The sequence below is a fragment of the Solanum dulcamara genome, chromosome 3 (genome assembly GCF_947179165.1).
Source record: "Solanum dulcamara chromosome 3, daSolDulc1.2, whole genome shotgun sequence".
Lineage (NCBI taxonomy): Eukaryota > Viridiplantae > Streptophyta > Magnoliopsida > Solanales > Solanaceae > Solanum > Solanum dulcamara.
Window position 1 is genome coordinate 72472674 of NC_077239.1, and position 12422 is coordinate 72485095.

Genomic DNA, 12422 nt, shown 5'->3' on the forward strand with positions numbered 1-12422 from the left:
TTTTAAAAAGAAAACTCAAAATAGGAAAGATAAAAGAAAAGAAAACCAAAATACAAAAAAGAAGAAACACTAGGAGCGGCGCTTGAATTTTATTTTGGTTCAACTTTTATCAAAAAAAATAGTTTTTGAACAAAAAAAGTTAGGTATTTTGATTATTCTTTTTTAAAAAATATACAGTGATTTAGGATCGTTCAAAATCGAATTAAAATCAATAACTCAAATTAAAAAAAAATATTAGTTTATCAATAATGTGTTATTGGTTAGCGATTTCGGTAACGATTTTGATTATTTTTTTTTCATATGGTGTTATCGGTGTTTAATATTTTAGAATTTTTTCTTAATAGGTTAGCCGGTAATCCAATAGTAAATTAATAAACTATATTTATACCACTCAGTATATGAAAAATTTAACTTTTATTTGGTTTGTCACCTTGTTTCTAAGTGATATTCAATTATTTTTGTGAGAACTCTTAATGGTTAAACCGATAACAATCGATAATCAATAAATCGATATCTTAATGATTCTATAATAATTTAGCATTACTATAAACTAATAACTGATAAATCAAATCGATAAATTTCAAAATCAAACTAAACCGTTTGATATGATATACTGATCTGACTTTCAAAATATTAAAAATTGATTTCAAGCCAAAAGACACTGTTTTTTTTTTCCTAATTCAAAAAAAAAAAAAACTTTAAATCCCACTTTCAACTATTGGGACTTGTATATGACAATTTTTTTTCATGAACCAATGATTGCTGTATCATTGTAATATTCCCTTAGCTTTTGGGCCATTATATAAAGCTGACAAACCATAACCATCTAAAGCCTCATAGAAGAAGCATTTCTTTCTTCAAAGCAACACATTGTCAATTTGCCGCATTTGAATTCATATAAGGTACTTCTCTCCGTACCCCATTCTTGCCAGAGTCATAAACTCTTACGTCGACTGAGAAATAGTTATTACTATTTTGTTATGATTAGTATGATGAGCTCTGCACAAATGTGCAAACAAGTATGGCCAAATTTGCTACAATTTCGAAATTTTCTTCAAAAGGACAAGGTTGTGGTGGTCATGGGAGTCACCGGTGCCGGAAAATCAAGACTCTCTATAGACATAGCCACTCAATTCAATGGAGAAATAGTAAATTGCGACAAAATACAAGTGTACAAAGGTCTTGATATCGCGACTAACAAAATAACAGAAGAAGAACGTTGCGGTATACCACATCATCTTCTAGGTGTAATTGATCCTTACAAAGAATTCACCACTAAAAACTTCTGCAACATGGCTTCATGTACTGTTAATTCTATAACCAACCGCGAGAAACTTCCTATCATCGTTGGAGGATCAAATTCGTTCATCGAGGCATTTGTCCACAACAATTTTAGTACGAGGTACGATTTTTGTTTCCTATGGGTTGATGCGTCTATGAACGTGCTAAATTCGTTCTTATACGAACGAGTAGACAAAATGGTCGATCAAGGAATGGTGGATGAGGTAAGAAAAATATTCAATCCAAAAAACACAGATTACACCAAAGGCATACGTAAAGCCATTGGTGTCCCGGAATTTGACAGTTACTTTCGTGCTGAACTATCAAATTCCATGGACAAGCAGACTCGCGAGAGGCTGCTAAAGGAAGCAATTAATGAAGTGAAGATCAATAATTGTATACTAGCAAGTAAACAATTAGATAAAATAAAACGATTAATCAACGTTAAAGGATGGAAAATCCATCGATTAGATGCAACCGAAGTTTTTCGAAAACAGAGAAAAGCAGAGGAAGAAGACGCGGAGGAAATATGGAAGAATATGGTGATGGGACAGAGCAGAAAGATTGTGGCGAAATTTTTATACGAAAATTATAGGAATTCAATGGTTTATAAAACTGATGGGACAGCCATTGCATCATCAGTCATAGCAGCCGCATCTCACTATTAAAAAATTAACGAGTCAAAAACACTTAAATTATTATTATTTTTCCCCATTTCATTTCTCAACTATACATTATTCCATTTATCGACTTAAACTATCACTCATTTGTATTAAAATACACCTCGATGCTGAGTTGGCCTACACACGTCTGCTCAGCATTGAGGCGTATTTTTAATACAATGGTAGTGATAGTTTAGACATGTAAAGGAAATAATTAGATATTTGAGGTATGAAACTTACGAAGAAAATGATAATTAAGGTGTGTTTTTAACGATTAATTTAAAAAAAAAAAAAGTTTGTGTGCATGCATTAATCTGAAGACTTTTTTTGTACCTTAGTTGAGCATGATCACCATTTTTGGGAGATAACATTCATATATGTCCACTACCAGCTAGCTATTTAGCAATCATATATTGTTTATTTTATTTTTCACTGATCACTATTGTAACTACATAAGACTGTAACACTTTTGCTACAATAATAATTGACACAGATTATAAAATAAAAATTTATGAATGGTTGTGGAATGTTTGCAAGTAATTCTTTTATGTTTAAGAACTAATTAATTAATACTACTTCTATTTTAATTTACATGTCTTAGTTTAATTGTACTGTCCGGATGAGAATCCAAAAACGTAAAAAAAAACTTTTGAATCGTTACTCTTAAGTTGAAGTTGTGTATAACATATTAAAAGTATCCTATCTTATAGTCATAAACATGAAATGTTATTCTTATAAGTCAGTATCATTAAAGGGCAATAAGAAATTGTTGGAATTAAAAATGTTCTGAAAATTAAAAAAATGGGGCTTCTTTCATTTTTGGCCCGTATTTAGGCAGAACTTATTGGTAATAATAATAAAAATAACATAAATATCACAAAAAGTGGGGATAATAATTGCTTACTCTTAATGAATTATTTTATAATTACACAAATATTAAAATACATTAATTAAAATTATAAAAAATTCAATTTTTGTATTAAACGTTATACCTAGTTAAATAAAATCACAAAAATTAAAACGAAGAAAGTACTTCGTACACATAAAACCCCACATATGATATGAGGCAGCTGTCATTTACAATTTGTCATATCAAAAGGATAAGAGCCATCTCATTTTTATTAGTTGGATGGGATTGGTAGTATGAAGAAATCAAAAGAAAATATCTACATTTATTTTTATTTTTTGTGACTGGACATCATAACATAATATTAGTTGCAGATATTTTGCTACACAGTGTAAGTGCATGTTCCATTATCACGATGTAATAATATTGGAAAAAATGAAATATTGATAGTAAGTAAGCTTATTGTTATCTATTGGAAAAATTTTGTAATTCAATTTTGATTGACTATCTAAATTTTCTTCTGTTGAGGTCAAGGATCCATTAATTTAAGTATTTTTTTCGAATGAATTTTTATGATACGGATAATATAAATAATTTTTATATATCAAAATAATTTAATCAGTTATAGTATGTTATTAATAAATGCTTGGAGTACTATATATAAAGTTATTTAATTTACATTATTTTTTAATAACTTGATTGTATAAATACTATTTAGGCATAATACATAAACAGCCACTCAAATTTGGTCTTAGTTAGTAAGTAAACATTATAACTTTCAGAAAACATATTTAGACACCTTAATTTGGTGTCAACTGACAACTAAACATTCTAATTTATCTTATTGTGTATCATAGAAACCCTATTTATGTTGATGTGGAACATAAATTATAGAAGTGTCTAGATTATGATTTGGTAAGTTCAACAGTTCAACTGATACAGTAAAAATAAGTTGAAATGTCTAAATGTACATAATCAAAATTAAAGTATTTGGTTTTAGTTAAAGCCAAGTTAAAGTGTTTGTCCAATATATTATGTCTATTTTTTTTATACAACATAAATTGAAGGAAAGCATAAGGTTCTCCTTTTCTTCTATTTTAGTTACTCATTGTGAATAGTAAGCAATTTTCTTAAGGTGGGAATAAACTCAAACTAATCAATCAGGCATAATCAGCATGTAATTCCATATTATTAAATTTTTTGGGTATACTATGATACTACTAGTCCAACACTACTTTATTCCTCATGTGTGCTATTTGTTGATAGTGAACTAACATGTTACACCACCTCATACAATTGGAGGTTTTAACAATCATCTTCTTAATTTTTTTTAATATTTCATTTAGAAAGAAGGAAAGTCCCATCAAATTTAGTAGTGGCTATATGAGCTATAGTGTGTGTATATATATATTGATCATTTATTCAAAGACATAGTTTATAAAAGTTGTATGTATTTGATTGACTTACCAGAAGCTAATTTATTTTTTAATATTTCATTTATAAAGAGGGAAAGTCCCATCAAATTTAGTAGTGGCTATATGGGCTATAGTGTGTGTATATATATATTGATCATTTATTCAAAGACATAGTTTAGTTGTATGTATTTGATTGACTTACCAGAAGCTAATTTATTTATTTTGTCATTTACTTGCGCACCAGATGTAAGGCCAAAGAGAATGGTGTCTTTTCAAATATTATTTAATGTCGATGGTAAAGATACTCATATTAAAGTCTGACTATTTTAATTTTATGCTGTGTAGAGCCCCATTCGGGAGAAGAACTTCCTATTAAGAATTTCCCTAAAATGAATGTAATTTACATTTATGTACTTCTTTTTGTTGCATATATAACTAATATAAGTATGCATGGCACTCCGGTCCATTTCTCTTTGTATTTATTTTCCGAAATTCTTATTTGAATAGGAGACACATGTCCCACTTTAAAATTAAGGGTTAAATTTAATCAACTAAAATAAGATCCTATTCATTGTTAGAACAACTAATATTTTCATATATTTGCTCGCTCCCAAAAGATTTGACAATCACAAAATTTTAGCTAAACTAAATTAAATAAAATTAATAAACAATAAAAGAAAAATGATTTATGTACTTCTCTCTCTTTTAATTGATTACCAAAATGAAAATACTCGAGAAGAGAGCTGTACATAATTTTTTAAAATTTTAATTTAGTGTAGCTAGAATTTTGGAATTGATAAATCTTTTGGAAGCAAATATATGGAAATATTAACACAAATCTCCCTTTCTTTTTTAAACGTCGTATCTGGTCAAACTAAAACACTTAAATTGAAATGAAGGGAGTAGAAAGTTACAAAGATTAACACAAATTTTGATGAAGATGGATACATAACTTTTATTTCTTTTACTTCAGCTACACATTACATACATTTTCATAAGGCATTAAACGAAAATACTAGGTTACTCTACTTTCTTAACTTTTTTTTTAATTTCAAGATGTAGTTAATAAACTTAAAACATCACAAGTCAAGGTGTATTGAGATGGAGTATCAGGGGAAAGGGGTTAACATATGATTCTCAACCCTCGAACCGCACTCGAACGTAATATTGCAAGCTGGATCAACCATGATTGTGTACTGGTGGACAGGCCTAGACAGGAACAAAGGCAAACGAATCAGCAGATCACACACACATTCGCTGTCGACTTGTCTCATCCACCTGCAGCAGTTCTCTTCTGCAGAACTTTCCCTATGCCCGTGGTGTCGATCATGCCTGTGTCTGTGTCTTCTTTCTGGAGGGCTGGGAGGAGGAGGTGGGGCTACTAGCAAAGAAGGGGATGATGGTGGAGATGGAGGAGACACCGGAACAAATGGGAGCAACGAACATGCATGATTCACTAGTGCAAATTGAGAGGGACAAAGAGGACTAGGTTGGTTAGTCACCCATTGGCTTCTTGATCCACTTGGGTGCACCACTAGGAATAATACCACAATCAATACTATCTTCGGGATGCTATGTATGTCCATCTCCCTGATTGACAGAACGTTCTTCTACTGACACTAGGAACAAAAACAGCTTTCAAGGTCTTCTGTTATGTTCCTCACTAACAGCTAGCAAGTCAAGTACTTACCTCCTGCCAAGAGTCTATCCTTTAGTTTCACTTATATAGACTAAACCTGCATTCACAAGTTTTTCATGTTATTCAAGTTAGGTATTGATTTTCAGGTTTCATCAGCCAAAAAAGGTTGAAAAACAGATATGGTACATACAGTAGAGCATATTAGGTCCATGGTTGAGAAAGCCTCATTCTTTTTGTGTGAAGGGTGCTTTTCTTCTCAAGTAATGTTTACTTGAGAAAGACAAAAATTGATTCAACTGAAACCTTCCTAACTGATAAAAAATAAACAAATAAACAGAAATATTAAAAGTCCCTCCTTTTGTTGTGTATTTCCAGTACTCCTTATCTAGGACCTGTTGAGGAAGGGGACAAGTCATGCCAGAATGAGAAATGCCATAGGGAGATTTTACCATATCCAATGTTTCTGATAAGCTTATTATTCCAAAACTATTTGACCGTCTACAATGTTATCAGCTAGATCATAGGATCAGATCGTGTTCCAAAATCAAAGATCTCTACGAATAAGTAAAAGCCTATGATATAAAGAATTAGACAAAAACATTAGCTGTTGAAAAACATAAAGACAAAGCAAACTATAAGATATATCATTCACAATGAGAAGGGCCTGGGTTTTATTTCTAAGAGTGCTCAAATACGATAAGAATTTCTATTACATTGGGGGATCAAGCAAGGGGGAGGACGATAGCAAGAATTAAACTCACACTTATTGGGTGGCAGACTCCCATTGATATCACCAGTAGACTGTAAGCCTTGGTGATTAAAAAAAGGGTTTGAACAAACAAAAGTAACTCTGTTTACTGCACAAACACAAACCGTGGCATGAGTACATAGGTCAGCATTATTGAGGTACAAATGTGTGCCTACACCCCTAAATAGATAAGCTTGGGTAGATGTTGCAAAAAATTCTTATGAACAAAATTTTGGAAACGGAAAAAGAAAAATGACGTATAGCAGGATCAAGGAGTATGCGATAAACATAACATACATCCAATACCAAGAGATAAATGCAGGTCCACTACCTACAGCCCTCAACTATCTTTATGAAATCAAATTACAAATTGTAACTCCTCAGGAAACTTTGAGATCGTAAAATATTAGTACTTTCAAGAAATTTAGAAGCAAATACATGAGATAGTTTCTGGCAGCTATGATGACACCAGGATAGTTCATATTGTCAAAAAATGTGCTAATCCCAAAAAACCCTCCTCACTCTTCTATTTATTTACTTTTGGAGTAAGAAGCTTCGGTATGATAAAAGATTTTATCGCCTCATATTACATCTCTAGTTCCACGATCCTAGAATCACAACATTTCATTATGCACTGAGTCTATACGAGGGTTGCCTCGTCTACAAAGCCAGGTTATATTTGTAGGTTGGCAACAGAATACCATAATCCATATTGCACCACTCAAATTTTATTGTGAATTCTTCATCCTCAATGCTCAAATTCTCCCTTCCAATGCAACCATCGACATTGAATTGAAGATGCCTGCAAGAGGAAAATTCATCCAATCAGTTTTTTTTCTGAATAATATTGAAACTTCTAACTTGTTGCATTAAAGACCAAATCAAATCTCTGGCTACCCACTGGATCTTCCCTCCTTCCTGCTGGAATTTGTCCTTTTGGTGACCCTAATCAGCAGCAGAGCATTCTGTTTTGATGTGGAGACGTAGAATCTCAGTTCAGAAGCTATGTAGGTTCTCTCAACTGTTTGCAAGTTGCAACTATTAACTGAACCATGCATGATGAACCAGATGAAAGTAACAATTGCTAGAGGGCTTCTAGGACAAATATCCAGATCCATCTGCCATATTTTGGTGCATAGATTTGTTATCTATTGAATATGGGCAGACCGGGAGGCAGGAAGGGAACTTGCTAAAATCAGAAAGTCCAGAAATGAATATCAGCTTATGAAGCTGGGTTTGTCAACAAATTGTCCCGGAAAATTGAAATGATGCAGTTGCTTTGCAACACAGTGTCTACTAGATCATATGCATTCTATTAATTTCAACTGAAAATGAGCAGTGGCACATTTCCCAGAACTCTCGGCTTTGTGAGTCAAAAGTCACCATTATAACAAAAAATTGCACAAGAGTATGGTAAAACCCAAGTCCCAAGGCAAGTATAAGTTTGCGGAGAAAAGAATGACTTGATATAAACAACTTAATCATGCAAGGCATCTTTTGGCTTCTTTTATAATTAAAAAAAGTCTTCTCTGAAATGTAGCATCATCAAAATGAAAATCCCCTCACAGAAAACCCAGGAAATTATATCGGGCTTTGGCTTGCAAAACTACATACTAGGACTCCCTGTTCTGACATCACTAGCAATTATATTTATGCCCAGCTTGCCTTTCAAGATGAAACTAGCATTCAAAGCACTGCATCTTCCTCCTCATCCAATAGCTCCTCTTCATTTTTGTGTAAGTCTAGTTCATTATTGTTAACTGCCATCATTTTCATGTCCTCCTGAACCATCTCTCTCTGCAATCTCAAGCGCTCATCTTTCTGCCGGTGGCCCTCAGCAAGTAACTCAAGAAATTTGTCCTTAATCTCAAGAAGTGGATCTCGATCTATCAGCTCACCATCCTTGTATGCTTCCCTAAGCATTGAGGTTTTAATCCCACACTTCAATGAAGTATAGAATATCCCCGAATGCCTAGTAAATACATTCGAGAATGCATTTGAAAACCTATATTCATCACTAAACTTGCCTAAAATGGGGATGGGAACCCGCTTATAAAGAGAAAGAGATAGCAACTCATGGAAAACCCCCACGTTCCTCTTCTCCATCTCTCGTGAAGATTGATCCAAATGTGATACATCAGCATATGGTGATACATAAGGGAGCTCCATCCAATCTCGAATCCACTCTCTCACCTCCTTCCTAATGAAAAAACCTGGTGGAAGTTTCCAGTTAAATGCTGGTCTAGTTCTGATTCCTGTTAACCTTGATTCTTCCTCAGCTCTTAGCTCAATCACCGACTTCGCAAACTCTGGGTTCCACCTAACCAATTGCAAAAATGATTTCCCTTCCCCAGGTTCACCAATTAAGTTATAGTATTCTGGATATTTTGGCACTAAATTTACCAAAAGATCATTCGGGAACCCGAATTCCCTCTTCACCTGTACCAATTTATCTGCACTTACAACCTTATCCTTAGACATCATCAAAAGTTTGCATAATTTAGAAACCAATAAAGGTTCATTATTAACAAAAATCCTACTCTCCTCTTCCAAGAATTGTCTTAGTCTTTCACTGGGTCGAACAAATGTGACCGGTTCTGATTTGGGTCTGACCCGATCCAGATAATTATCAAATAAACCGGGGTTCCAATCAAGAAATGTCTTGATTTTTACTTGCAACCCCAATCTTTCACGGCGTTTCTCCAAATAGTGAAGAGGGATTGCCTGACCCGGCTCGTTTAGCACTTCTTTGACAACTCTTGCACATTGCTTCCACTTTTTGTCGTTTTCAATTGCTTGGTCTAGCTTTGGGTCCTTCCGCCATGCCACTTTCAGGCTTGAAATTGATGCTTTGAATAGCATGAAAACCCTAAACTCATGGTTTGTGCTTCTGAGTGAATGTACAAGACGATTCCTGAAGTGCATATCTGGGTTTAGGATTTTGGTACAATCGAAGAACAGAAATGAGATGAATTTAGGATTCTAGGGTTTAGGGTTTTTGAGTGATTCGGGGCGACCCGCAAAACTTCCTACTGGAACGGGTTTAATTTGGGCTTCGGGTCATACAAATACAATGGGTTTGAATGTTGATGTTGGTTACTATGTTTGGATGGTTGGAAGGTTATTTTATAAAATTTATATTATATTAATTATTAAATTTTATATAACAAATTTAGATTTTTTAAAATTATCATTATTTTGATTATTTTTTTAAAATATTATATAAGATTTACAAGTGCAGGTTAGAAACTAATATCATACATATTTTCGTATATTTTTTTAAAGGAAAAAAACTCTTTAGATAGTTTTACAATGATTTTTTTAAAAAAAATTTCATCAGGTGTTCAAAATTTACGAAGCCCCCACTAAATTTGAATCGCTCAATGCAAAACTTATTTGGGGGTGGTGCTTCCAATCGAATTTTCATTATATGGTAAATAAAAATAATATTCTAGTCTAATAAAAGAAATATGAGTTTATACTTGTCATGATATTTATTTGAGTAGAAGCACTTAACAAGTACAAGCAAATATTTATTTGGTGCAATCATGACTTTTGTTTATGAAAAAATGTCTTTGATATACTCAAAGACTTTTTAATGCATGTAAGAGCACTTGGTGTTATTTGTTGAAAATAAAAAATTATTTATGATTAACTCTAAAAAGGAAAACTTAGTTCGTTGTTCAACTTCAGCTAGTATATGAAGAATTGGTTGAGAAATTTATTATTTGAAATAATATTTTATTTTGCAAATCTACTCCTATTTTAATTTAGTGTGATATATAAATATCATAGTAAAGTACAAAATTATTATTGTAATGATAAATTTAGATTCATAAGTAGAAAATATCGTATTGTGAGATCACATTAATTAGTGATATATTATTAATAATGATTGTGTTAAATCTTGGTATGATCTTCCAGATTCATAAGCTAAGGTATTTGTAAGAAAACGACCTGAATCACATCGCAGGAGGCAAAAATGAAGTTCAAATATTTCTAAGTCATATATGAGAAAACTCAATCATAGAAAAAAAAGAATCATATGGTGGCTTCTTAAAAATATATTATTATATTTTTTTTATTTGATTGAATTCATTTATCTTGTAATGATTTGTGGAGATTGGTTTATGAACTCTTAATGAAAGTATGTATCTCGTATGAAAATATGTATCTCTTAATGACATATTTCACCTATGTGAGTGTGGGAGTAGGTCACCTCCTATAAGAATTAAGTTATTCTCAAAAACACTAACAAAATTTGGGATAACACAAAATTGTAATGTGCTAACTATCAAAACTTATGTCAACACCTTGATTATTGTGTGTAAGTAGTGATACTTCATTTTTCTTAAACAGTTATAAGAAAAGTTTGTGATCATTACTAACTTTGAAGTAAAGGTTATTGTTTTAATAAGTGAAGGTTCAATGCAAATCATATTTTCATTATGCATAATAGCAATAATGGAGCCAGAAATTTTTTGAAGTGCGTTCAAAAATTGCATAAGTAATGACGAATGGGTGCACTGAAAATTATAAAATCAAAATTTATGCTTCAAACTTACACCAACAACAACAACGAGCCATGAAAAATAGAGAGTAGAATCAGACGCGTTTTTAAAAAAAATGTTTTCTAGTAGCATTATAGCAAATTTTTAGAATTTGCTTATTAATTTTAATTAAAATTTAATGATTACTTTTAAAATTTAATTTTAAAAAGTCAAACTCAAATCGATTAAAACTCTATTAAATTATTTTTTTTCTTGGATTTCTAAGTTGTAAGTCTCTAATTCATGAGGATTATTTTAATAAGTATATTAATTTTGAATTATTTCAAAATAAAAAGTTTATAACTATTATCTTGAAAGTAATTAAGAGGTCTTTTTATAATGTTTCGAAAAAGGCTTACACATCCAGCAATCGCTTAGATTCGAACCAGTGACATGCAGAACCAGCTATTTTTCTTCGGCGCTTAACACTACTAGGCTAAACCATTTCATTATTTCACGATGTTCAAAAATATAATATTTAATCATTTAAAGTATCATTTCACTTATATATACATTATAAATTTTTGACGAAGGGTGTCCGACTAACTGCCCTTAGTATATTATAGTTCCGCCCCTGCACAATAGTATTCGTTAAACTAAATTGGTGTAACTCATGTAGCTATCATGGAGTGTTATCATATCCTACTAATGACCCTGATATACCTCAGATTACTATCCACTTTCTTCACATTTATTTGTGAGGAAAAAAAACTACAAATATATAAAAGATATTTTCTTTCTTTGTGTTGCGTAGATGTAAAGAAGGTGAGAAGTGAATGAGTTTGGTGCAGAGAGATCTTCAACTTATATTCACTATACAAAATAGAATAATTTTATATCGAAGAAATGTGTTTTTTTTTTTTAAATTTTGGACTCTTCAACTAATTTAGAGTTGTTTAAGTTATAAGATGTTGTCGGCATATTATATCCTTGAAGAGACAAATCAAGAATTATATTGCTTGATCGATGAAGATTATACCACAGTGGACATGAATCTTCTCTAAAAAAATGAGATATCTGCGTCTCAACCTGAATATTATTTATTCATTTTTATTCATTTCATTTTCAATTGTTATTATGATATATTCACCAATAATTTGTATTTATATTCAATTTCAATTTAAACACATAAGCAATTTTTAATTCTAAATTTGATTCAAACTATTTTTAAACTATCTATTGACTAGTTTTTAAGCCTATCCAACTACCGCCTTTAATGGCTTAATTTTTTCCTCGTGAACAGCTTGTAGTCTTACAATTTATAACAATTGATTAACATT

At 31.7% G+C, this 12422-nt stretch overlaps 3 protein-coding genes across 4 annotated transcripts; 1 reads left to right on the plus strand and 2 right to left on the minus strand.

Annotated features, from left to right (window-relative positions):
- Window positions 1–851: 851 nt before the first annotated feature.
- On the plus strand, window positions 852–2431 carry LOC129881754 (adenylate isopentenyltransferase 3, chloroplastic). Its single transcript, XM_055955865.1, has one exon. The coding sequence runs from the start codon at window positions 981–983 to the stop codon at window positions 1947–1949; it is 969 nt and encodes a 322-aa protein (XP_055811840.1). The 5' UTR covers window positions 852–980; the 3' UTR covers window positions 1950–2431.
- Window positions 2432–5134: 2703 nt separating this feature from the next.
- LOC129882843 (uncharacterized) lies at window positions 5135–5905 on the minus strand. The gene has a single exon (XM_055957324.1). The coding sequence runs from the start codon at window positions 5789–5791 to the stop codon at window positions 5315–5317; it is 477 nt and encodes a 158-aa protein (XP_055813299.1). The 5' UTR covers window positions 5792–5905; the 3' UTR covers window positions 5135–5314.
- LOC129882842 (protein WHAT'S THIS FACTOR 1 homolog, chloroplastic) lies at window positions 5135–9686 on the minus strand. 2 transcript variants are annotated; one of them, XM_055957322.1, is made up of 2 exons: window positions 7494–9686; window positions 5135–7394 (listed from the first exon to the last, which is right to left on the minus strand). In XM_055957322.1, the coding sequence occupies exon 1, from the start codon at window positions 9515–9517 to the stop codon at window positions 8279–8281; it is 1239 nt and encodes a 412-aa protein (XP_055813297.1). In that variant the 5' UTR covers window positions 9518–9686; the 3' UTR covers window positions 5135–7394; window positions 7494–8278. The 2 variants fall into 2 exon arrangements, with proteins under 2 accessions (XP_055813297.1, XP_055813298.1); XM_055957323.1 differs by having other exon boundaries at window positions 7490–9686.
- Between the last annotated feature and the right edge of the window lie 2736 nt (window positions 9687–12422).